Below are 27,691 nucleotides of genomic sequence, written 5' to 3'. Positions count from 1 at the left end.
TTTGATCAAATTAAAATACAATAAAAACATGTCCAAAATCGATATAATGAAACAATTATTATATAAATAATAAACCACATATAAACCAAAGGCATGTCAAACTGTTTTTAGCCTCCACAGCTCTACAAATTGATGTTCTTGAAAAGTTAGGGTGACATCCAATCAAGTTTGACTTAATTGCACACACCCATTCACACTACTTTGGATGACTTCAATTTCTGTTTATTAGCCAATTTCCCAAGTTCTAAAACATAACCTATTGTTAAAATATTTTCTCTTAGCTGAGGTGGTTGATTTCCAGGTTCAATTAAATTAATGTCTTTCACACCTATTACTTGATAGAAAGGCCCATGATAATTTCCACCATCCATTCTTGTTGTCTGAAATAACACAAAACATAATGATACAATCTATCAACAACAAATAAACACATGTCCAAATTTTAAATTATCCGAAATATAGTGCATTGGATGGAAAAACTTCGTTTGATTTCAGAAATTGTTGGTATGTCAATTAAAATATATCCTTCCCAGAACAATATAATAATGAAACTTTTTAACAGAAATGCTCACAAATGCCTGTTGAAACAAGTTTTCATGTGGTTTTTGTTGTGGAGAAATTAAATGGAACAAACAAAATGGCGGACGCACCCGGTTGCTTTTTAAACAAAGACCGTTGATTTTGAACTCGCATGTGATAGTCAATAGGGTATGTAAGTCTCGTCATGTGACCACCGATATTTCACGAGATCTCCAACTTCCGGGTACATACAAAAAATCAGAATGGCTATATCAATAATGTACTGGTCTAACTACGTTGAATCGCACGTTAAATTAAGTCGAAAGAGTGAAGCATCGGTTGAAAGCGACAGGGTATTGAAATTCTTTATGGACGAACTGCGTGTAATCCGTGCCAGCGTCCAGGCTTCAATGAAAAATACATCATACAATGTTACGGTTAGTTATTAGTCCAAATGGGTGCTGGACGTTTCGTGCCACTACCAGTTCGTGCCACTGATATTTGTGTAGGAGGGCATTGGACGTTTCGTTCCACTGATATATAAGCGGATAGGTGTGAATAATACCGTATAGGTGTGAATCATAACGGGTAACTTTCGCACCTTTGATTGTAACATCTGTTCAATGTTAAATCAACATTGTTTTATTTCAAGATTATTTATTCATTTAAAAAGTATTCTGCGATTTCAAGATTTATTTTTAATTACATGAACAAAAATGTTTAAGAGTCAATTTGCATGCTTCTTATAATACATTAACAATATCTAGATTGATAACATTAACATAAATATATTCAAACATTTTCAATAAATTTACATTACCGGTATATTATTACAAGAAACGAAACAAGATTTACTATACTCTTTTATATTATACATTAACAATATCAAAAGGGAATGCATACATACATTTTAACAATATCTAGATTGATTACATAAATATATTAAAACATTTTCAATAAATTAACATTATATTCATTACACAGTTTGAATCATCATTAAAGCGGTGAGTTGTTTACTAATTGGTTCGAGTCGGTAATTCATTGTTTGCTAATAACTTAAAGGCACTTACCGCTAATTGATAGTTTGTGAGTCGATAGTAAAGCATAAGCTTTTCCTACAAGTAAAAGACCAACTTCATTTTATTAGGTCTTTATTGAATAAAATGTATTATTGTTCATTTGTGTTATATTATTATTTATGTATATAGTGCATACACATGAAGCATAAAAAATAACAGCACTTCATGTTTTATATTTTTTAAACATAATGAACTATGCACAAATATTATTTTATTTTATTTTTACATACACATACCCGGTACACATGATGCATAAAAATTAAAAACACTTTATGTTTTATATTTATTGAACATAACGAACTATGTACACATATTTGTATACTAACAATAAATCATTTTATTTTTGTTATTTATAATTATAATTGTTAACATTGTTGGAATTTTCTACATTAATGTACACCCCAATATCATTCACACCTATATGGCATTATTCACACCTATCTGCCTATATATTATCAGTGGGACGAAACGTCTACCCCTTTTCCACACAAATATCAGTGGCACGAACTGGCAGTGGCACGAAACGTCCATAAACCGTCCAAATAATTAGACGTAAGCTACCCCGCTTATGCAAATCGACCTCATATTTATAGGAGTAGGTTAGTTATATACATCCGAATTACTATGACAAAGTAAAATGCTTATCGTACTCGTAATGGTTTAAACACTATTTATTTTCTCATTCTGATTTTGTTCTATGTTTTTCATTAGATTCACCTTGAACCAGAGGACAATGGCGTGATACAATCATCGACGTGTCAGTGTCCAATGAGGGAATTCAAATGTCATCATGTGGCTGCTGCTTTACTGTTTGGGTAATGCATAAAATTACATATATTTGTATTGTTTATGTTTTAAACATGCTGTAAATATACTCAGAGAAAATAATTATCTGTTTACTAATCATGATACTTTTTTCAGCTAACAATTACATTTGTAAGTTTTTCATAATAAACACAAATATCCTCACAGGGAATGTAGAGGCAAATGCTTATGTGTTACTATAAGTATTAATTATGTCTTGTATGTATTAAAGCTTTTAAAAGTTGTTATTAAATTAATTCATGATACAGATACAAGAGAGCGAGCAAAACTGACATTAAGTGTTCCTGGATCAAGCGTCCGAAATCCGCACCACCCAAGAAAACTGTGACGATGGCTGAAATGTATCCACCAAATCAGCCTGGATACAGGTAAAGAGCAAAAGAATTTTAAAATGATTAAAAAATGTCATCTCAAAGCTATTATTTTGAAATAATAAAATTGTGTACTGTATATAATTCTTTTATGAACCATCCTAGATCTATTCATTAACTCATGAGAATAATTGTTTTCATAATTATTTTTTAATGCAATGTACCTTTTTTTACTCGTTACTCAGGGCTCTAAACAGATCTGTCTCAGATGATGACAGAACTTTTATTTATAAACAACTTGGACAGTTGGGTCGCTTTACAGGTTCGCATAAGTGGTCCCTGTTAGAATGTTTTGTTCCTGTTATCATGATTTTTTCCTGTTAGCATTTTTGGTTACTGTTGAGCGGTTCCAGTTAGTATGAGTATTTCAGGTATGTGCTTTAAAGCGTTTGAATATATATGTATATGTTAAGCAATAATTGTCACGTAAAAAAAATATGCTGTACAAATAGTGAGATATTACTTATTAAGCTATCTCATTGGCAATTATGTAGTTGTGATAGTATGACTTATAAATAATAATTCCAAAAAATCCTTGGTATGTCAAAAATTATCAATACTACATGGTCTTGTTTATTTAAAAAAAAACATGAGCATTATTTTAATGGTCTTTTGCTAATATTTGACCTGTTCTTTTTTATGTTTAAAGCTCTGCATTGGATTATGGCAGAGGAGCCACAGACACCGGATGTACCAGTGCCTCTCCTGGATGACTTGATGATCCATCCTGAATATCTGGGAGCTGAGGACCCCCGCACATGGCTGAGACGACAGTTGCTGGTGTCGCACGAAAAGGTCAACCAAACAGCTGCAGCAACTATTGGACAGAGGGAAAATGCCTTATGGGCAGCTGTTCGCAAGTTGAGATTTACCGCCTCTAACTTCGGACATATCTTGTCAGCGTTTGACAAAAAAAAGTAAGTGCTAGTACATATTGCTATAATTTTAATATATATGACGCACATGTCTTCATTTTATGTGAGTTAATATAAATTTAAACTAAGTGGTCAATATGAACTTCTGATATATGTTTCTCGACATTACAAAATAGACTTGCTTTACTTTTTATGCCATGTTTTTAATGCATTGCAGTTACTTATGCTCGATTGGTCATTGTCGGCTCGGATACTACTTACATGTACCCCGGGTACTCTTAAGTATACTTGCATGTACCCCGGGTACAGTAAATATACTTAAACATACCCGGGAATTTGAACGCTAAATCGGTCGTTGTTGACTATTTTTGTTAAATTAATTATGTTAACATAAGTGCCTATTTTCTGTTAAATGGCCTATATATCATCGAAACTCATACTCAAAAAGCATGGTGATGTAGTGTTTTTTTAAACCCATTTATTCCTAGTGGACTATCCCATCCTTCTAAGTTGGATCAATTTATTTCCAAAATTAGGGATGTTAAGTATATTTATTTCTATATATTAAGCAAACAGCGTAGGCCCAGATGAGACGCCGCATCATGCGGCGTCTCATCTGGGTTTACGCTGTTTGCAATGTCCTCTTTTCAGGACGCTAGACATGAATGGGTTAATTGAAGAGAAGTTTGTTTAAGATAAACAATATCGTTTAACGGTATCGGTAGCATTTATGACGACATCAGAGTTTGGGCAGGAAAACAACTCGGGTACAGTCTAAAATAGCCTGGGTATTTTTAAGTATATTTACCGTACCCGGGGTACATATATGTATACTTAAGAGTACCCAGGGTACATGTAAGTAGTACCCGAGCCGACAATGACCAATCGAGCGTTACTTATACTGTTGTTTAATGTAAATAAACATATAAGATAAATAAGTGTTTGTATATTTTTTTCAAGACTGACAGTGTCCTTGAAAAAAAGACTTCTGAGCGCGTATAACCTGGAAAAAAGGGCACCTGTGCAGTGGGGGGTAACACATGAGCAGGTGTGCATAGCTGAATACTGTAAGGTTGGAGGAGTCGCTGTACGCCCGACAGGCAAGTGAAAAATGTGTTTTTTATAAGTTTGAATTGATCTTTAGTTGTAATAGAATTTCATAATGTGCTTATTCTGCTGTTAATGCAGTTATGCTTTGTAATAAAAGTAATTTTTAAGGTCATATCTTATGTTCTATCATTTTATTACAGGAATTTGGCTGCATGAGTCTGGTGTCTTGGGTGCATCACCAGATGGTTTTGTCGAAGGCGTGTTTAGGGGTTTAGTTCATCAACAACATGGACAAGCAACATGTAGTGCAGACATCATAGAAGTAAAGTGCCCCTACACTGCCAGAGACATGACTATCCAGGAGGCGTGTTCATCTATCAAGGATTTCTACCTAGGTAAAACTATTATTTCTACATTTTCAATGTTGTAATGCATTTATAGTATAAACAATTAAAAAATATGCATCAATTACCCATTTTGCATACAGCGTGCAATTACATCCATTCCTATAATTAAAATCAGTGTGATGTAAAAGATGGTCTTGCTTTTACAATCTCTTTATGTATATAACACTACTACAGGGATTTCAATAGATTTGTGTAAACCAGGAGTCAAATTACCCCATGCTTGACTTTTTCGGGGGTCAAATAAAATAATCAGGGGTCAAAAAATGAAGTTATCTGTTCCTGAATAATTTTTATATAGTCTGTAAATGTTGTTTTGCATATACTAAAATGAAATACTATGCAAACAATAATTGTATGATAAGAAATATATTTTGAAGTTAGTTTCTTTGTTACATTTGTGTCAAAAGGATGCTATGCAGATTATTTGCAGGAGTCAAAAGACCATCAATTTTAAAATCAAAAGCATAAAAAAGCATGATTGTGCTTCAATTGAAATTCCTGCTACTAGGTTACAATTGCCTTCTTACACATGGATGCATACTCATTTCAGATCAATCTTCTGATGGACGGCTTTCCCTCAAGCAAGCCCACAACTACTGGCATCAGATTCAAGGACAGCTACACATAACGGGAACTAATACATGCGATCTTGTTGTGTGGACAAATAAAGACTTGCAAGTGATCAGAATAGCAAAGGATCATTTGTGGTCGGTCAATCTGTCAAAAATGATTGATTTTTATTTTTCGAGCTTTTTACCATCACTATACGAATAAAGGTTACATTAAATCTGAGATGTTATTACTCCAGGACTCCAGGGGTCAGTGGTTCGACCCCAGTTGAGGACTACACCTTTTGTTTTTATTCATCTTTTTGTAACTGGAGCTTTTTAGATCCAAAGTTTACATTTATCAATGTTAAAGCATTGAATGGCAAACTTCAACACGTGCCAAAATCTGTGAAAAGGCCCCTTTGAAGAAATATGTTAATACATGTACTACCAATTAGTTGGTTATTTATATATTGTTTATATAAAGATAACTGAACCATTTTGTGACAGTACAGATATTCTTTAATTCTACATTTTCAGCAGAATGTTGTTTTTATGTCCCCCAACACTATAGTGTTGGGGGACATATTGTTTTTGCCCTGTCTGTTGGTTGGTTGGTTTGTTTGTGCAAACTTTAACATTTGCCATAACTTTTTCAATATTGAAGATATCAACTTCATATTTGACATGCATGTGTATCTCATGGAGCTGCACATTTTGAGTGGTGAAAGGTCAAGGTCATACTTCAGGGTCAAATAAATGGGGACATAGTGTTTCACAAACACATCGCTCGTTTTCATTTGTTCAAGTCGTAAGTAATGCATGCTTTTCAACAGCAGCTTTATCATGGTCAACTGAGTTGCCATAATCAATAAAATGTAATTGTTTTTATTTGTTTCTTTGTGTTTTATGCCACCCGATAGGGTTGAATATACCAGTCATACTTTCCATCTGTTAGATGTTTATGAAATAAAAATACAGAACGACAACCAAATGTGCATGATTTGTTATTTAAACAACACACACAAAAGTTCATAAAAATACAAACATTCCATATACAATCGGCATAAGCATATGCTAAAATTAGAAATACAAACTATGCCTCCGATAGGGTGGAATATACCAGTCATACTTTCTGTCTGTTAGATGTTTATGGAATAAAAATACAGAACAACCAAATGTGCATGATTTGTGATATAAACAATACACACAAAAATTCACAGGCATACAAGCATTCCATATAAAATTGGCATAAGCATATGCTAAAATTAGAAATACAAATTGCCAACTGAAATGTAATAACCATTCATCCACACTGTCTTCAGAGTGTTTGAAGAGGTTTGCTCCTTTCAACTACTATGCTAGCTAGACTGAAACTTGTCTCAGCAAAGAGGATCAACTCTTTATGGTACATACAAGTCACAACTAAATCCATTCTTTTTACAAAAAGATTTAGGAATACAGCATCATTTACACGAAATATTGTTTGAAGGAATTTTTCAGGTACACAAAGTAATTCAAGTAGTTTTCATCCGATCTTCACCAAACTTGGTCAGAAGTTGTATCTAGATGATGTCTAGATCAAGTTTGAATATGGGTTATGCCGGATCAAAAACTAGGTCATTGGGCCATTTAGTGCGTTTTAAACATTCAGCATGTTGTCTGCTCTCTTATTCAAGTAGTTTTCATCCAATATCTTTACCAAACTTGGTCAGAAGTTTTATGATCTCGCCGCAAAGTTTGAATATGGGCCATGCTGAGCCAAAAACTAGGTCATAGGGTCACTTTGTGCGTTATTTAACATTCAGCATGATGTCCGCTCTCTTATTCAAGTAGTTTTCATCCGATCTTCACCATACTTGGTCAGAATTTTTTTCTAGATGATGTGTATGTCAAGTTCGAACATGGGCCGTGCCGGGTCAAAAACTTGGTCATTGGGTCAATTTTACTGTGTCAAAGCTCTAGTTTGAATCAATTTCATATTTATCTGCTATTTCCTTTAAAAGAGGAGCCTGAAGATTGACAAGACAACAACACAATTGAAAAATTTTTGTCGATAAATGTCTGTATTGTGCAGGAATATGATCTAAAATATCATAATTTTTTATCCTTTCGTTTGCCCTTTCTACATGAATTCGGCTCCTTCCAATTTTGAAGCAAAGTAAAGCTTCCTCTTTTGTGAAATGACCTTTACTAGAAAGAAAAGGAGGAATGTTTAAAGAAACTCCAGCAGGAAGTTTATCAAAAATATTGAAGCCCTTATCAGCCAAAATCAAGTCACCTGGTTTAAGTTGCTCTAATATTTTCGAGTGATCAACAATAGCTGCATCTGATGTAGAGCCTGGATAAAGATCTGAACAAAAAACTAATGCACCATTTGGAGCAACACATGTAACAGCTTTTACAGTATGTCTACTTTTATAATTACTATAAGAAAGTGTTTGATGGTTCATGTTACAAGGAACATCCTGCACAATTTCTGTAGCATCCATTGCAATTCTTGCAGAACTAAAGTCTTCAAATGACTTCGGCATGGATCCCTTGCATTTGAGTTGGCTTGGAATTCCTACTTTAAGTAAAATTCCTTCAAACAATATTTCATGAAGCACAGAAATATATGTATTTATAATGTTCGAAACAGTTCCTCTGCTTGTATCAAATCTAACTGCCAAATCTAAGTCCTTACAATTCAGACGTAATTTCATAAGGGTGATTAATAGTTGATCCTCTAGGCTGAAGCAGGTAACAGTCCAGCCAGCATAGTAGTTGAAAGGAGCTAACCTCTTCAGAACACCCACCAGGACTTGGAAGACATCGACAGGAAAAGATGTGTATAGCAGCATCTGAAATAAAACAGTGTGACATGAACATATTGAGTTGTGAGTGAGCAATGTTTTAACTGTGGTAGGAAATAAAAAGGATTAGATATGATATACAAATAAAGCTTTTTAATACAAAAAACATTACATTTGTACTCCACTGACTTTATTCCATATTTTGTGTAACAAAAAATCATTCGGATTCAGTGATATAATTATTCTATATGTTCCAACTTAAAAAGAAAAGCAATTAGCTTACATGTATACACTTATAAGTATACAAGAGATGTGTTCATCAGAAACACAATGCCCCCTACTGTGCCGCTTTGAAATATTTTATTTATTTTTTACCTTTGACCATGAAGGATGACCTTGACCTTGAACTTCCACCACTCAAAATGTGCAGCTTCATAAGATACACATGCATGCCAAATATAAAGTAGCTAATGCATGCCAAATATAAAGTTGCTATATTCAATATTGCAAAAGTTATGGGCAACGTTTAAGTTTTTTTTCTTCGGAAGGTCGGACAGACTGACATACTGACTGACGGACAGTTCAACTGCTATATGCCACCCTACTGGGGGCATAATAAGTCATTCATATACTTGTGCACAGTATCGAAATGATGGATTGTACCGAATTGCAAATGGAACAACAATTACAAAAAAAGAAACTTGTATTATATCCAGAATGAATGAATGATATATTTTGTTATGTATTTTTTCATTGAGTACATTTTACAAGTATACAAACAAATACCTTATCATTGTCACCAATAATGTCCTGAACCGACATTTTGGATGGGCGCAATTTCATGCGGCCAAGTTCACCCTCTAGACGGGCTATCTCCCTTTCTAACTCTTGAACTGCAAATAAAAAATTAATGAAAACTTTTATTATTAAGATGTTGCTGTATATTGAATGTAAATCAGTGATTTTTACACCCAAGTCCTGCATCCTGTAATCACAAAAACCTCTAGAGATGCAAAGTTTCGAATTATGTGAGTCCAAAAAATGCATTGAAATTTCTAAAAAAATAATATCGTTTAATCATTGGACTCATTCTTTCATTTCTGGGGCTCATAGATTTGCCAGTTATTGAGTCCCAGGACTCAGATTAGAAAATTTGTAAAAAAAAAATCACTTGTCACGAACACTGTCTTATGTGAATTTGGATTAAGACATCAAACTGGGAATGGATATCCTTTTAGTGATTTTCTCAAACAAAACTAATCATTTAAGATCTGAATTTATTTTATCAATACTTCAAGCTTAAAAAGCAATTTTCCATGACTTTTTCATTAACAGTGATTGTATTTTGATCATTTTCACTGTATTTTAAAACTGTGTTCATGCGCGGCATGGACACAGTCTTATTTTATGAGGATTATAATAAAAATTCATACAAAATCCAGTTTTGTAGTAAAATCAATTTAAATGAAGCTATTATATATGCAAGTATCTATTTTAATCATAATTTGTCAAACTAAATAAATACAACATGTAAAACTGTATATTATGCACAGTTGAAAAAACACAATTTATTCCCAAGTTGATGTCTTATTCCAACTTCACATAATAGAGTGTTCGTGTGAGTATTAAAGTAAGCATAATTGAAAAAATTCTGTAGCATACTAGATTTTGTTGGTAGTTCAGCAACAATGTCATCATAAGCCCTGTAGTCATGCGTGTAATAATTATGGTCCTGGGAAATTGTAGTAACATCTACTGGTATGCTTTCTTTCACATCTTCCCTTTCCTTCAACTTCGGCCTTTTGCATCTGTTGTAAGAAAATAATTAATATAGCAAAAACTGAAACTGAAGAAACCTTATCAGAAGAGAAATTATTGTTATTATCCACTTCTTTTATAACAGAATACCAACTATAAACATAAAATAAGGACATCTGGGATCAGCACCATTGAATGGTCAATGTGAACCATGATTTAATACTGTTTTTTATGAACATATACTTAGTACATTCTACTACAAATTCTTTACTCAAATTTAAACTGTTAAATAAAAAATTAATTGCTTATGTTAAAAAACAACAACAAAAATATAACATGTTATTATAAACATTCTACACTTTTTACTATGATATTTAAAACAAGATATGTGTTTGTCGGAAACACTATGTCCCCTTTTGCGCCGCTTTGAAGCTATATCTTTGACCTTGAAGGATGACCTTGACCTTTCACCATTCAAAATGTGCAACTCCATGAGATATACATGCATGCCAAATATCAAGTTGCTATCTTCAATATAGCAAAAGTTATTGCAAAATGATAAAGTTGGCGCAAACCAACCAACAGACCAACCAACCAACCAACAGACAGGGCAAAAACAATAAGTCCCCAACTATAGTGGTGGGGGACATAATAAAAACAGAAAGTTAACTTGAACAATATTTTGTTCCGTATATAATTTTAGTACTTTAACAATATTTTGTTCCGTATATAATTTTAGTAATTTACCTTTTAGGTGTGTTCATTTCTTGGAAATGTAGATCTTTCTTCTGGTATTCAAAAATGGTTGGGCCATTTTCTTTCTTGCCATCTACAAAATGACAACTGCATATCCGGTCATTCCCGTTGACAGCTCTGTCCGCTCGTCTGGAAATAATTAATTTCGTTTTCATTACGTATGATATTGGTGTAAATAATATCTGCAACATTCCATTTGATATAATCTTTAAAACAAATTATAATGTCATAAAATGTGTTTTCTTGTTAATGGATACATGTTATACCAATCAATTAACTAAATAAACTTAACCGTCTATGATTCAAAACATATGCTTCAAACTTGATACTTACTCTACAAATATAAATGTTTAATGAATGTAAACAAAAAAGTTGGCGTAAACAATCCGAAACGTATCATATCCGAAAGCGTTCACACTCGTCAAGGGTAAACAAACTGGTTTGTGATTGTGCAAACAAAATCACTATACCTGCATCTATCAACCCATTTCTTCTTCTCCTTTGGGTTTATGGGGAACCTGAACAGACTACATGTTCCATTGCCCCCAGTCCTGTGCACACAATGAATGGCAAAGCAATACACCATTTCAATGCTATAGCTGACGTACCCGGAAGTTCAAAAGCGAAATTGAAAGTAAACGAGACTTACATACCCTATTCTAATCCAACTTTAAACATCAAAACATCAAAATGAAGGTAACAAAAAAAGGATTTTTACAAAAGTTGAACAAAACGCATTTACTTTCTATTCTATTTATCCACTTTGAGTGATCTTTTTGAAACCATTTTTCATCCGATTGTGTCGGTCAGTCGGACCGATTATCTTAAATCACTTGTCGGTCCTGAGAAAAATTTGCCCGTCAGGACAGGCGGACCGACGGTTTTGGCGAACCCTGTTATACTGTCCCATTCGCGCATGCGCAGTACGCAGTTTTGCGTGTCCGTTGTATTTGGATAATTAAAATATCGATTGCAGCTGAAACTGTGCTGTAGAATAGATTAATGCCATAATTTAAGCTTTGACAGGAATCAAAAAGAAAATCAATTTAGTATAAACGACACGCTTACCTCAAAGGCAACTTTAATCCAATGCTAATAACAATAAAGTTACAACGATATTCACTTCCAGTGTCTGTTCATAAGGTGTTATGCATGACAAACACACAATCCGAAATACGTTTTGGATTCGTTCGATGCTTTAAACAAATATTTTACTGTTAAAAAAACCACCACGTCCATATTGTTGTCCCAAAATGTTTCGTCACCGAAATGACGTCACACAAGTACGTCATAAATTGCGTAATCAAGTGATGAAAATAAAATACGGAAAGCTGGTCCTGTAATATATTTTTTAAAGAAATAATTGACGACTAAGAAAATTGATGTGATAAATTGATTACTAGGTCGGTGCCGAATAAAGCGTAGTTCATTTTGCTCTGCCCGTAAATCTGAACCACTCAATATATTAATGGTGGTTCATTGCTGAAATTAAATTCAATTATTGAATATTAAATTGTTCATGGTTCATATAAATTGGTAATGTTTGAATAGTTTATTCGGTATAATAAAATAAATATTACATGGCTGACAGGGTGACAGTAAATTTGTCAACTTTCGGAAAAATACTGTCAACCTTGGCTTCGCCTCGGTTGACAGTATTTCCTCAAGTTGACAAATTTACTGTCACCCTGTCAGCCATGTACTATTTATATAATATAACTAAAGTAATATAATTAACAGTAGACAGTTGGCAGCAAGCAGCTGGCAGTCAGCAGTAGACAGTTGACAGTAAGCAGTTGGCAGTTGGCGGTAGACAGAAGGCTGTCGTTTATGGAATTCCGTAGGCTTTATGCATTGTCTGCTTACGTTTGTTGTCGTTGTTTGTAACTGATAATACGAATGATTAAATGTTTTTTAATAGTTGTATTACTAGTTATTCCAAAATGCATCTTGCTTCAGTAATATTTAGACTCCAAAGATTAAACACCCATCGTATATGTTAATACCATTCTCCGCATTTTAACTAAATATGATAAATAACTTTCATGCTTTGTTATTGAAATACTTACTATGTTTATATGACTAAATATTTATTTTTCTCGCCAAACAATTGTATGTCTGTCAAAATTTTTACTTTTAATGTAGCGTTCTGCATTAAGGTGCAATGTACAATGTATTGGGTATCATCCCTTCTCGAACAGAGATCAAGAACCGCCACAAATAAAAGCAAACAAAGCAATTGTTTAAAAGCTAGGCCGCTAACTTTATTTATGTAAAACCGATTCCAAATCAAACGAAACCAACACCGCCAAACAATCTAATTGAGTCCTAATAGAGCTGAAGTTAATGTACAAAGTGTGTCTGTCACAAAATTTAGAGCCTCAAAATTAACTGGGTATTGTACTGTACGCTGGACACTTATGCGGACCATTAATGTAAAATACAATTATCTCAGTTTTTTAATGTACGTGTCATCGTCCGGTATCGTAATATTCTTGTTATGAAACATGTCCGAAATAACGCCAGGATTCGAAATTTGTCTTTGGTGTTTCAAATTAAAGTTGGAAACACATTACTCCAAAACTTCTGTTGATAAATATAGTGGTGAATAACTATTTTTACACTGTATTAAAGCGATTTGCAACGATGTTTTCACATTCTTTGATGCTGGACTTCAATGAAAAATCAGAACATTATATGAAAAAAAGCACAATCTATAGTTACACGCATATCTACACGTTAAATTTGAAGCAAGGATTCCTCACATAAAAGAAGCACGAACAAGGGTCGTCATGAGACGTAAACTTACTTAAGACTGACATTTGAACTTTGTATTATTTTTCTGTATAAAGCTTATGTTTGTGTCCACATATTTGCCACATGAACGAACGCTTTTGATATTTGCACTGTCTATTAACGACGCCTGTTTGCTTCTATCTTATGTAATCAACACAGAGTATCGATATTTATTTTATAAGACGTGTCTTGCATACGTTACATATCAAGTGAGACTTGATCAGGCCAAACACTCTCAACCAAAATAGATGGGCCGGCAGGAGAGATTTTTTGCTCGTCATTATTATCCAGTTTGAGTGTGCATATCTAAAGATAAAGCATATATTCTTTTCTGAATCTATGATATATTTACAAATAGTCATTTTGAAAAACTGTTAACAATAAATACGCATTTCTTGGAAGAGTTAAGTCAAATATGCAAAGGAGTGTTAGATTTTCCTTATCACCTGGCTTTCAACAACAACATGTGTATTAAAGGGGCCTTTTCACAGATTTTGGCATTTTTTTAACTTATTCATTAAATGCTTTATATTGATAAATGTAAACATTGGATCATAAAAGCTCCAGTAAAAAATCAAGAAAAAAAATAAAAAAAGAAAAAGAACATTGCCCGGAGCAGGTTTCGAACCAGTGACCCCTGGAGTCCTGCCAGAGTCCTGAAGTAAAAACGCTTTAGCCTACTGAGCTATTCCGCCGAGTACACATTCTTGACGTATTTTATACCTTATATAAGCAATCTTTTTAGTTTCACAAAATTTAACGACAAAAACAGAACTCTCCAAATTATTCAATCGTTTCGCGTTGCAACGCTTTATAATTTTTAGGTTTTAAAATCGTCAAAAGATGCATATAATGGCTATATTAGAGCATGGTTAATGTTCAGTATTACTGTTTCCTCACAAATATCATAACTAAAACGAAAACTTACGAATCTGAAACAACTTTTTTCAATTTTGTCAATTTACCAAAGCGTGAAAAGATCCCTTTAAGGAAAATATTATTTACGTTCGGGAAGTTTTATATTATTATATATCAAGCTGAACGCGTCATTCAACAAATAAAGGTAAATAATTTAATGTGACTGCTTAACCCATTTATGCCTAGCGTCTAGAAAAAAGGCCTTGGCAAACAGCGTAGACCCAGATGAGACGCCATATGATGCTGCGTCTCATCAGGGTCTGCGCTGTTAGCTTAAAGGAATTTCTGTAAAAAATATTCTAAATATATAAATAAATATACTAGACATCCCTTATTTTGGAAATAAATTGATCCAATTTAGAAGGATGGGAGAGTCCACAAGGCATAAATGGGTTAATCAAGCACATTTTTTCCAATCGAAACCTAATACTGCTAACAAAAAGTACAATATACACATAATTCCCTGTTAAGTATTGTATACAAATAAGAGTATTTAGCGAGGTTTAGAAAACCTGACCTACGAGCATATCAAATAGCATCATGAAAATAAACATCACGCCATCATGCGATCGCTCGCGTTAACGGGATCTTTTCACGGTTTGGTAAATTGACAAAATTGAAAAAAGTTGTTTCAGATTCGCAAACTTTCGATTTAGTTATGATATTTGTGAGGAAACAGTATTACTGAACATTTACCATAGTCCAATATAGCCATTATATGTATGTTTTGACGATTTGAAAACCTAAAAATAATAAAGCGTTGCAACGCGAAACGATAGAATAATTTAGAAAGTTCTGTTGTTGTTTAAATTTACGAAACTACGAAGATTGCTTATATAAGGTATAAAATACGGGATCTGTGTATACTCGGCGGAATAGCCGAGAGAGCTAATGCGTTTTTACTTCAGACTAATTCCAGGACTCCGGGGGTCACTGGTTCGAGCCCTGGTATCGGCTACTTAATTTTCCTGTTTTAATTTTATTCTTGATTTTTTACTGGAGCTTTTAAAATCCAATGTTACATTTATCAATATAAAGCATTTAATGACAAACTTCAAAATATGCCAAAATCTGTGAAAAGGCTCCTTTAACAATGACGAAATAAAGCGTACTTTATAACAAAGTATGAAAAGTCGTCAATATTTAGGAATAAGACGATTTTCTTAACCTATTTATGCCTAGCGTCTATAAAATAGGCCTTGGCAAACAGATGCGGCGTCTCATCAGGGTCTGCGCTGTTTGCTTAAAGGAATTTCTGTAAGAAATATGCTAAATATAGAAATAAATATACTAGACATCCCTTATTTTGGAAATAAATTGATCCAATTTAGAAGCATGGGAGAGTCCACTAGGCATAAATGGGTTAAATGTTTTATTACAATCAAACAAGGTTACGAATGTGATACACACATATCGGTAACACAAGTCACGTGTTCATGTAATATTTGACTGAAGCAAATATTAAAAATTGAAAATAAACCATATTTAAGCTATATATTAAGAAATAGGAATAAAAAACATATTACGTAAAATATATGAGCAAACATTCATAAATCCAATTCGTGATATAGTGTAACATTGGCATACAAAATACGCAGAACTGCAATTATATTAAGCAGGTACATATCATCGTCAAACACACAATAATAATAGCATGTAAGAGTATTTTAATACACTTGTAGGTTATGAGAAAAATCGTCATCAAAACTATAGAGTATCACAGTTTTTGGATTAAAAATATTTCAACAAAAGCGGAATTTAAACAAAAATTCGTTGGCTGTAGGAAAAAGTCCAAAATGAAATATATACACAATTATAAATCATATGTGCATAATGTCATTGTGTGTGACAACGGTTAGTCCACCGGGTAGTAAAATGTATTTCAAATTATCAGCGATTTTAATCTGAGAAGGATCAGCCATTTCATACCAAACTTAAATTGTGAACACTAGGCCGTCTCCATCAGAATCATCACATGGATAATGGTCAAGTTTAATGATATCGGGAACATTTTGCAGTGAACCTAAATATTCCATAGTCTCTTTTGTGGACCTTGGTCCAGGCAAAGTTGAATTACCAGATGGAGTCCTGTTATTAATTTTGAGAAAGTGATTATCAGTTTTAGGCTTTGCATGGTCTTGTACCAAAACAGACGTGATGTCATCATCTGGATAATTAATTTTCATCACTTCTTTGTCGGATGGACTTATTACCAATGACCCCTTCCTGGACGATTGCTTACGTCCACCATGGAAACCATTATTTAACTCAGCTAAATTTCCATTCACACAGTCCATGTCTTCAAATACTATTTCACTCAAAGATCCACTGCTATGCGACATGTGCGCATTAAATTCATTAGCATCAACATCGTCGCCATCTTCACTGTCTTTGGCCATTAATGTCGCATAGTTCAGTTGAGATTCATTTTTATCCACCGCTGCATTCTCATCTCCAAAACAAGGAGTAAAACAACTCGAATGGTACTGCACCGGTTCTGCATTGTCAGGAGAGTTAGATGAAGCACAAAACAGATCATCCTCGCTTACAGCCAATCTACGCGTATGCGCAGATCTCTGCATGTCGCTAGGCAACACGTAGTGCTCGTCGTCGCTAGGATACCTAAATCGTGGCGATGAGACGGCTCTCGGACGTGATGGCGATGAGACGGCTCTCGGACGAGATTGCTGATGGTTAGCTGGAGCAGAGCTCGGACCAATTAGGTGAGAATTCGAACTATGTTTTCCTAAATTTGCAAGATCTTGTCGCTTGTACTTTCGCATGCCAGGGCTTGTCTTCAGTCCGTAGCTATTGCCTACAGGTACCGACAACACAGAGCTCGGGCGCTCAAATGAGTCCAAGTGAACTTTATGCATTTCAATATTTGAACGTTGTCGAATATGATGCCCAACAGCACCAAACGGTTGCAGCATTCGAACATCGGAGTACTGCACAGGACCACTTCCAAAGGACGACACACTGTTTGCTCGACCGTTGGGTATAATCCTAGTGTCACGTGTGCTGATGGGCGTTCGAGGGTGGCTGTGGAGACTGTTTACGTCAAACCCAGCGTTATCGAACGTGGTCATATATCCTGACCCGGATATGTGGTACATAGTGTCTAGATCGCTCTTTCCTATGATAAAACAAACTAAATAATGTTGTTAACAAGATAATTTTCCGCATAAATATTTAAAGCAACCTTGCACCTGCATACTATTAAACAAAAAATTAAAACGTGATTGCAATTTAATATTACCAAATAATTGAACACAACATGAGTAGGAAACCACCCACAAAGAGTTTCAAGTATACACGTTTTTCCTTTGTGATCCTTTTTTATTGCGATCTTTCCAAGAAAACAAAAAAGTTTTGAAAACTTACAAAAATTGACTCTGTTTAAATAGATAAAGCAATGTTTGGAAATTTTCGTGTCGCAAAAGAAACTTTGGATAAAGATAGATATTGATGAAACACAGAAATAAAACAGCAAATTACCTGAAGCAGACCCTGTAGTTCCAGAAGACAGAGAATTCGGTTTGTGTTTCACCCATCGGAACAAAAGTATGGTGACCACAAGGAATACCAAGACAAACACACCAAAAGCGACCGACAAAGCAATGAGCGCTATTCGGAAGGCATTGTCTTCGCTGCAATAAAAGAAATAGTGTCCATAAAGTATTCCTGTAAAACACATCACATGAAGCAAATTACTGAATGAGTTCTTAGACTGTTCAGTTGGGATCCCTTTAAAGTGCAAGTATAAATATTGGTCTATCGGATAAGAACGTTCAAAATTAATATTGTTGATTTTGCAAACGTCAAATGTTCGTTCAAGTTTAGAAATAATCAAATGAATGCAACAAAGAATAAGTGAGTTATGTTTATGAATATGTTCTTTGGAAAGTGTGGATTACCTTCAATATCATGGCTATGTATGGTTTGAACATCGAAGTACCTACCCGTTTTCATTTGCAGATGTCGTCATTATTGTAACCGGTATCGTTACCGGAGGTAATTGCGTAGTCTTTTCTCCGCAAGTCTGGCTGCAGGCTCCATTATTGACAACGTAATTCAAACAATTTATATAACTTCGAAATTCGGCTGACGAGTTTAACGACACGTTGTTTCCCAAGGTATCGTAGAAACGAAGCGGATTAGTTATTTTAAGTTTCCTATCGGTTCCGTACTGTCCAACCTGAATATTAAACAAATAAAAAAAAACAATAATTGTTAAGAAACATATTTATAAGTACCTCCATAATAAAAGTAATTATAAATGTGTGTCAACGTCATTATTAATTGTAATCCAATTTTGCAATGTACACATAATGCATTGTTATCATAATATTATACTATATCACATGTTGTGTACTCGACTCATTAAATGCGCATTTGTACACTTTCAATTTCGTGCACCTCCATAAACTATTACTGTACTAGTATAAAGATTTTACCTCTTTGTAAAATGCATGCCCACCGTCAGTCAACTGAATATTATATATAGTGAAGCCAATATTTCCGTTTCCATGTTCATCAAATAATCGGTCACTGTTTACAGTCACTGCTTTTATTTCGTCGATAAATCTGGCCGTATTTGTTCGAACGGTTGGGGCGCACGCAATGCTGCCACAGAATCTTTTAAATCCTTCTGTTACAGCATGCACGGCAAGTCGAGCATGCACAGCTCTTTGGTCCGATATTAAACTATTAACCAACTCACCACTTAGATTCTTTGACATATTGATTTCGTTACATATTGGAGAGGAACTTTTCTCAAATGAGTTTCTAAGTACACATCGGTTGATTTTTTCAAAATAATTTGGAATCCATCTGTTGTACTGCGTCTGTGTTATATTCAGCTGTTCTAATAGCTGTTTGTAAGTTGTATTCATATAAGCTTTGGAAGAAACTGTAAACACAATAGAACCTAAACTTTTCTTGCTCAAATCTTTGTCCACCAGCTCAATATTTGTGCCCCAGCCTTCGCTTGCAATAAATATGAGGGGCTTAGGATTTGTGTGCTTTTTTAATTCCACGAGAAGTCGTTTAGCAAGGGTGTCTGTACCAAAGAACAACACAACTCTTAGTTCCATTTGAAATATGTTAGTAATAATCTTCGCTAATTCATTTTCTTCCATATATGGGGTCAATTTCATTGGTTCCCGTATACAAATATGTTTTGTTTTTGCCTCGTTTAGTAGACCTTCCTTTCCATTGATACCATAAGCGTCATCGTAGTACAGTAGTCCAACATGTGTAGTATTAAGATATTCCAACATATCCACCATGCCACGGACCTGTAAAGGGTCACTGGGAACCGTTCTTAATAAATATTGGTACCTGAGTTTGTTGTCAAGGTCTGGTGACGAAGCGCCGTATGAAACTATTGGTAAACTGATAGATTTAGCGAAATCCCCAACAACAAGCGCCACAGGGGATGAAACAGGTCCAATTATTGCAACTACTTTGTCCATGTCTATGATAGCATTAGTAGCTGGATCTGTTATGAATACTCGTTTATTGAAAAGATCGAAAAGAAAATTAGTCGTGTTCATTCCATTGTAGCAGTCATCTATAGCTAGTGCTCCGAACGGTATGCCAGAACCATTTCGTTTTTCTTGAACTGAATGCATAAACGCTGAAACTGTAATTATATCATTAGCTTGGTCTCTTTCTCCGCATGTGAAAGCTGTTTCGCCGTGTGCACGGATGGAAAATAGACCCAAAATAATTATGTCTCCGGGAAGATAGGAATATCTTATATCATCTATGTTGAAGCATTGTTCACATGTTTCCAAACAGTTAGATGGCAAATATCCTCCTTCAGCCCTTAATAATTTTTCAAATTTACCCTCTGCTGTATACACCCAGGGAGTAGAAATATCCTGCAAATGATAAAAAGACATACATATGTGTAATTATGTGTAATGTATTATAAAATACGCCTTACTACTTTGGTGTGTAACGTTTTAGAATTAAACTACACAAAAATTAATTAAGTTACACACCAGGACCTGTTCAACATTAAATTTTAAACACGTGATGCATATTTGGTTAACGTAATACGTTGTTCGCGTATCAATTTCATATTAATAACAATTGTTGTTAACTTACACCTGTTGTTCCATTGTATACTTCTACTCGTAAATCGTTGTATTTTTGATATCCGTCCGGGTCGAATGAGATTATTTCAGTCGTGTATGGGTAAAACGTTATGTTTTTAAAATGCTCAGTGACGTTTATCTCTGCGATTTTCATCTGATCAACGATTGTTTTACGTGTGGATGCATTCATCCCCTTGCACTTTGCTAAGTCTCTACCGCACACTCTCGACGCTACAACCACGGTGCTTATAACGATGTCAATCATGTGCTTTGGGTCGTAGGCAGTCTTCTCCAATGGAGTGTTTAGTTTGGAATTCGAATTGAAATCGGATATCAATTTTGCTATCTCACTACCATTTTGAAGTTGATCATTTGCGGATAACAGCACAGAACGCCGAAAGGAAACCCATGCTGTATTCTCAGCGTCTAGATGTTTCTTATCCGTGTAGTCGTAGTTGACCATAAACACGCTTTCGTACCTTTTAATGATATCATGAAACATTGCGGTCGGTATATTATACGGTAAAATCCAATTGATTGTTATGTCAGTTGGCCTCTGTCCCATTGAAAGGAGCATGGTGATGAAAGCGTCGGGATCTCCAAAATACAACACTGCTACTGACTTATCTATGACTTGTGTCAGAGCAATTTTATATATTTCCTTGAAGTTGTTAGGGAAACCAGAATATGCCGTGCAAATTCCACGGGATTTCGTCGCCAGCTTAAAGGCAGCTGAAGCTTGTAGACCATATTCGTCGTCACTGTGTATTTCTATTACGTAATTCCACTGTAGATGCTCCAGCAATTTAATCGTCGCCTGGAAAAAATGGTTTAGTTTGTCTCGTTTTTAAGAAACCAACCACTATAATATAAATATATGTTATATATTAAAAAATGTATATTTGTTTATTGGCAACGTCGCTGAAGTTTCCATATTTCAAGTGTTATGCATATGTGGATGCAATCATATTTAAATTGTGTTTCTTGAGTAAAACAGCTTTTTACGCGTAACAACGCATAAGTACCCACTTCCCTTGCAATAATAATTAATAATGCAGTTGGAATTAGTATACAATTTGCAAGAGAACTATACTCGTAAACAATCGTCCATAATCTTTTAATTACAGGCTTCTCTCAAAATTCATGAAAACAATCCAATAATATCAATGTATATAGATAGTAAACACCAGGGTGCAGGATCACGTGACTTTGTGGGGTTCCCACTTAAACTTTAATGTATGTAAACAAACCGGTGAAACAATTTTTCTTAAAAAATTCAACTGGTGCATAAAAGGCAGATATCTATGCTACTAATGGCAATGAAAAAATATCGAAATTACTTTATTTAATAAGCATGTATTCTTGTCAAAAAATTATATTATTACTGCATTCATGTTTACGGCTATGCTTCACGTAAGGTGAAATTTTGGTACCGATTTCAGACGTATTCAAGGATTTATTCTAATAATTTAAGATATCGGAATAAACTGCAAGAAAAATTGTCTTTTATGCACTAAAGATGTTTGCAAATGTATTTCAATAACTTGAGCTATTTGCAGAAATAAAGTTCTTAACGGTGTGCAAGCCCCTGAAAACCCCGTTTATTCTGCACCCTGAACATGTGTTTAGCCAACGTCACGGCGAGTTGTTATGTGTCTGTACCGTAAGCTGTTGTTGAAATTGTACAACAGTGCTGAACATGGCTCGGTTGATGGTTTTATTTATTTCGGGTGACGACGGTAGAGGTCGAAGCACCAGTGTATTATGTTCCAAACGTGCAATGACTGCCGACGTTTCTATGTTAGATAGAGCTATTGTTCCTGCAAGAAATAACAACATGGTTCTTTCTCGATTGGTGCGACTATGAAATGCTCAAATATTTCATTGACCGAAGTTTTCGGTTTTTAAATCAAATTTTTCACTTCGGTACGCTATATCATGTTTTTTACATCCAAGCATTGTCATGTAATTAAAGTGTTCTTTCCAGCTAATGCATGTTAGTCCTTCAATCGAAGTATTTATTAATGAGTCAACTAAATATGCATATTTTTAAGAATACAAAATAAATTATGTTCTCTTTGCGATTGGAAAAGCATGAGTATGGTCATTCATCACACTGTATGACTTTGAATCATTATAAACATAATTATTAACCTTTGGTCTTTATATTTGATGCCCTTTGTCAAATGTTTATCGTCTGCAATTAGCCTATATTAATAATAATCGATTGTGTTGATAGTGTCAAACCACCTTCTTGAAAATAGGCTCTTGTTGAGCCGTTATTCTGATTGGGTATTCCAATTTCAAAATTTGCAAACTATAAATAGCATAAAAGCTGACCTTGCAGAGGAGGTAAATTTCTTGTGAAAAAAATGTCAACAGACGATGTAGTATAGAAAATACTCATCAATCAATGATTTTGTGTTACTTAGAAACCCTATATGAACACTTTTTAAAAGCGGAAATATTATATAAGAGTTCTGATGAATAACAATACTGACATGTTTTTGTCGCATTTTTGATCAGCAAAACGATGGTGACCTGGTCATAACTTTTTTCATTTGGGAACGTTTTATCGCGTGATTTCACGCAATCCCTTTTACCGCCACTCAAAAAGTACCCACGACTCAACAAGAACCTACCATATTTGCATTTCTTTGTGCTCAACTGCCTTCACAGATGTGACAGATTACTACTTAAGCTAAACATTAAGATGAATTCTTTAATTTAAGGCACTCCACGTGTATTTAAGCAAAGTATTTATGTAAACGGTATTTTATGGTACCATTAATGTTGGCATACCAATAGTCAGGGTGGTGTTCGTGTTGTTTGTGACTTCAACGCTGCAGAAAGGGGATTCGGTCAGGAGGATGTCGGTTGTGACGTCAGCATTGTTACAGTTGTCGTAGACCTCGTAACCTGCATTGGAAATTAGGTGAACTGCATAAAAGGCAAACTAAGAACGAGATACTTTATTTATGGCAAATTACCATATGCACTTCGTAACTCAAAATATATAGGCCTAGTCACATCAAACGAATAGAATGGTGGTACACGCATTGGAACGAAAAATCAAAAGTTCCATAGAAAGCAAAAGTTTGCAACACATGGATATTTAATATTGAAATAGAAATTAAATATAATTTAGGTTTTATATAATTACGTACATAACGAAAACTAATTAAAATTGGGACTAAACTTTGCTTCACAATACTCAAAATCAATTCAAGTGTTCAATTCACCCCCCGCGACCAATTTCATATTTAATTTGGTCTATCGAATTGTAAATTAATTTGCTAGTGACAACAAGCATTAACATTTCGATGATTACAAACGTATATGTACTGGGATAGTCTTAAACAGATATCCAAAAACTTAGTCTTAAGCTTTCATTTTTGTTATGTTGCATATATTAAAACAACAATTTCAAGATAGTTCAATATACGAGAGGTCCATGTTGGTAATGGAGCGCCCACCTGACTTCAAGAAGTATCAATTGACTGAGGCTTGATCTGGTGACCTAGTTTTAACCGCACTTGACCCGAATACAAACAGAGCCTTTACATTGGCAATGTACAAAAGATTGCTTTTTTTTCATCGAGATCGAGATATTTAATGACGTCTAGATTTGTAAGTTTGGGTTTATAAGATTTACCATGGTGACCTAATGCTTGGATACACGCGACAGAGATTCGTACTTCGCCTCAATATTGACAAGTTAAACTTTCGGAAAAAAATATCAAGAGTTAGTCGTAAATTTGGCTTTTAGGCTAAAAACAAAGTTTTTTCAGATTGGACCTGGTGACTTATGTTTTTAACGCGCATTACCCCAATTCACACTGCGCCTTGATTTTGCCAAGATAAACATTCGGAAGAAACATTACCTGCACTAGAGCTTGGTCTAGATATGGGCAAGATAAACCCTCTGGCCATGTTTCATCCAGATAGATTCATAAATGTGGCCTTCAGATAGGGGACAATTCTGTGGTTTGATCTAACTTTATTTTCCGACGAACGGGACTTCGATTAGAAATTAGACTGTACGTTTTCAATATTATCATTACGAAAGTTGATCTGAAATAAGCAAATCATGTGGCCTCTAGAGTGTTGACAAACCATAAGTTGACAACTCACACCTCAAACCGAACGATGAAGGACGCCAGTTATCACATAAGCTTGAGATACGGAGTTCACCAGGGCGTTATAAATATAGTGTCGACCTTGTGAGCGGAGGAGCATGTGTCTGATCTCTAAATTTGAAGCGTTCATTAGATCTTAAAGACATGGTTACTATCAAGGAAACGGACTCAAAAGCGTTGCAATAATTTTTAGGCTTTTGATTCAATTGCGGATCCAAACAGTATTGCTCTGCACCGCTATAGCTTAGTTGCATTGCATAATGTGTGATCGAACATAACTTAATGAAACTTGATATAGTTATTTAACAGAACTGAATTAAAGTTAGATAGTACTATTTTGATAATAATTAATATAAACATTCATGGCAATAGTAGATGCTCCTCTACTCATTCGTCTCTACAATAAAACGTCATTGAAACCATCTGATAAAGCCCAATTATATACATTTAACACATTATTGGACAAAACAATATACTACTTAACCATTGCCGATGTTTGTCACAAATCGGTTGATATGGCAATTCCATAAACAAACATTTAAATTACCTAACCATACCTATGCTATGACCTTCCAAGAACGGTTCAGAAGAATCCCTGACTCCGTTGAGTATTTCGGTGATCCAATCCAGCGCAATGATGTTATCTAGCACCAGCTTGGACATATCCTCGCTGCAAAGTCCCGTTGTACCCTTTTCATGTATCCCGGCTATAACCTTGAACACCAGTGATCCAGGTTTTGACCATTTCTTGTATTGACAATATCCATCCATGGCCAAACCGTAATTCGTGAACACTACTATACAAGTCCATAGGAACAACGTCGCAAAGTACGTTTTCATTATTTTAAATTGAACAGATCTACGTCAAAATGTCAGCTCTAAACATTTCGTAAAACGTTCATTTTTGTTAACCACGTTGTTTGCACGTTGGTTCAAACGTTGGTGCAAATATATTCTTTATCGAACTCTGAAATAGACTAAAAAATGATCAACTGCTCGTTATAGAATTAAGCGCAATCCATACAATAAAATTTTCCAGCAAAGCAGCGTGACTTTAATGTATGTACACAGGTGATGTACAAGGACATCATAAACCATACCTATTTCTTGAAATTTAATACTCTTTGACACATTGAAACCTTTACTGTGAACAAACAGTTTTCACTGAGTTTAATTAATGAAAGAAAAATAAACGCATTCCATGTTTGTTATTAATCTGTATGGTATATTGGCAGCTAATGTGTTAGATAAACGAGGTTTCAGTAGTGATCATGGATATAAATCAATAAGAAATCAACGTTGCTTCGTTGAAAGCATTCATTATGATATTCTTGCAGATTTATAGGACAAGCTTCAATGCACTCCTAATTTCTCGTTTGTCATACTTCAGGTCGCTTGTTGAGTCGTGAAATAAAAAAAAGCGGTATTTGAATTTCGGAACTGTGTTGGCTTTGTTTTTTATTATACAGAATGACTTGATTAAAGAGAGATTAAACCATTTTTTAGATGTGTTAAATTGTAATTTATTGATAAAATATGTTACAATAGCACAAATTAGGCAAGACAAATTATACATTGAAAACACATTTCATAAAATGCAGCAAAGACAAATTAGCGCCCCGAGCCGATTGTGACGAAGATATGTCGTACATATTTTCCTACAATAACCGAAGCATTCGTGTGTCGTATGAAAAGATATCGTTGCAGGAATTTAACATGAACCGTTAAACTAAATTTAGATTCACATCGTACATGCATGATTTACATGTTGGCGAATTCGAATGTACAGACATTTTCGATTTCAGAATTAAATATCTGGCTTATTTCGCATTTTTCGATACATGTTCTTCTTAACTTTTATTTTAATTTATATGGAAATATATGTTTAATAAGTTTTTAACACATTTTATATAAATTAATAAATATTTTACAAAATCGTTTATTCTCGCTTTAACATTTTCAATTGAGTTGTTTTTCTTAAAAATAGAATAGTGGATCCGCGAGCGTCAGAAGTATTAGAATATTAGAGGTATAAAAGTTTACCTGGTCTATTGTTAACGTTCGGGTTTGACAGGGAAAATAAGCATATGAGATTAACGCTATTTCGTAGAAATAAAACATATTAATTTTCAAGTTCTGAATGCGGAAAAATATACATAACACTAACAAAAATACTTCACTTAATTTCATGTGTTTTTGTACATTTAAGTCTCGTCGAACAGGAATAGTTTTTTAACTTTGTTAATAAACTCACACAAGTACCCTTACAATGGATGATGATTAAAATATATTTATACAGTAAATAGGAAAACATATGTTACACTTCAGTTTACAATTAAATAAAAACATGTGTTTTATATATAAAGGTGGAATCTTGAGACATCTGTGTCCTACAAACATATGTTTAGTTAAAAATATATCAAAAAAGCTTCTTAGAAACTACTTCAATGTCTACTTAGTTTTGCTACGGTGAAATTCCTTTCATTGTGTGAATGACAGTCGAAATAAGGGTTGGCATAATTGAAAATATTGTATTCAATTACCTTTGTCAATGTACTTTGAAGAGCTTTGAAAAACTATATTGAATTTTATCTTATTATATACTACTATAAATGACACATAAAGAAAAAACATTCATGTCTTCCCATTTTTGAATTAAGAAGCATTTCTGATATATTACTCATATAATTGTAAGAACAGCACTACACATGTTCAAACCTTTATTACAGTTCTTATACATTTATTTGT

At 34.2% G+C, this 27,691-nt stretch overlaps 4 protein-coding genes across 7 annotated transcripts in view; 1 reads left to right on the top strand and 3 right to left on the bottom strand.

Annotated features, from left to right (window-relative positions):
• Positions 1-708: 708 nt before the first annotated feature.
• Positions 709-6,565, top strand: LOC127860033 (uncharacterized). Of its 4 annotated transcripts, none has more exons than XM_052397783.1 (8): positions 709-956; positions 2,310-2,413; positions 2,672-2,791; positions 2,980-3,056; positions 3,444-3,711; positions 4,630-4,769; positions 4,920-5,114; positions 5,677-6,565. In XM_052397783.1, exons 1-8 carry the CDS (start codon positions 783-785, stop codon positions 5,898-5,900), a joined length of 1,302 nt encoding a protein of 433 aa, XP_052253743.1. In that variant the 5' UTR covers positions 709-782; the 3' UTR covers positions 5,901-6,565. The 4 variants fall into 4 exon arrangements, with proteins under 4 accessions (XP_052253743.1, XP_052253763.1, XP_052253751.1 ...); XM_052397803.1 differs by having other exon boundaries at positions 817-1,053; positions 2,316-2,413; XM_052397791.1 differs by lacking the exon at positions 709-956 and adding an exon at positions 1,289-2,193.
• Positions 6,566-6,665: 100 nt separating this feature from the next.
• Positions 6,666-11,640, bottom strand: LOC127860032 (uncharacterized). The gene is made up of 5 exons (XM_052397768.1): positions 11,454-11,640; positions 10,975-11,112; positions 10,132-10,277; positions 9,256-9,362; positions 6,666-8,517 (listed from the first exon to the last, which is right to left on the bottom strand). Exons 1-5 carry the CDS (start codon positions 11,567-11,569, stop codon positions 7,636-7,638), a joined length of 1,389 nt encoding a protein of 462 aa, XP_052253728.1. The 5' UTR covers positions 11,570-11,640; the 3' UTR covers positions 6,666-7,635.
• Positions 11,641-15,720: 4,080 nt separating this feature from the next.
• LOC127864286 (uncharacterized) lies at positions 15,721-21,267 on the bottom strand. Its single transcript, XM_052403962.1, has 5 exons — positions 20,815-21,267; positions 19,155-20,585; positions 18,660-18,895; positions 18,196-18,347; positions 15,721-17,833 (listed from the first exon to the last, which is right to left on the bottom strand). Exons 1-5 carry the CDS (start codon positions 21,265-21,267, stop codon positions 16,632-16,634), a joined length of 3,474 nt encoding a protein of 1,157 aa, XP_052259922.1. The 3' UTR covers positions 15,721-16,631.
• A 1,172-nt stretch (positions 21,268-22,439) lies between these two features.
• The window catches only part of LOC127864278 (uncharacterized), an 8,213-nt gene continuing 2,961 nt past the window's right edge, over positions 22,440-27,691 (bottom strand). Inside the window, exons 2-4 of the mRNA XM_052403950.1 lie at positions 25,501-25,657; positions 23,607-23,723; positions 22,440-22,624 (exon numbers count right to left, since the gene is read on the bottom strand). Of these exons, the coding sequence (XP_052259910.1) occupies positions 22,440-22,624; positions 23,607-23,723; positions 25,501-25,657 (459 nt within the window). The remainder of the gene's footprint in view (positions 22,625-23,606; positions 23,724-25,500; positions 25,658-27,691) is intronic.

The sequence above is a fragment of the Dreissena polymorpha genome, chromosome 1 (assembly GCF_020536995.1).
Source record: "Dreissena polymorpha isolate Duluth1 chromosome 1, UMN_Dpol_1.0, whole genome shotgun sequence".
NCBI classification, from domain to species: Eukaryota; Metazoa; Mollusca; class Bivalvia; order Myida; family Dreissenidae; genus Dreissena; species Dreissena polymorpha.
Note: the sequence above shows the minus strand (reverse complement) of the source record. Positions and strands in the feature narration are given on the sequence as shown.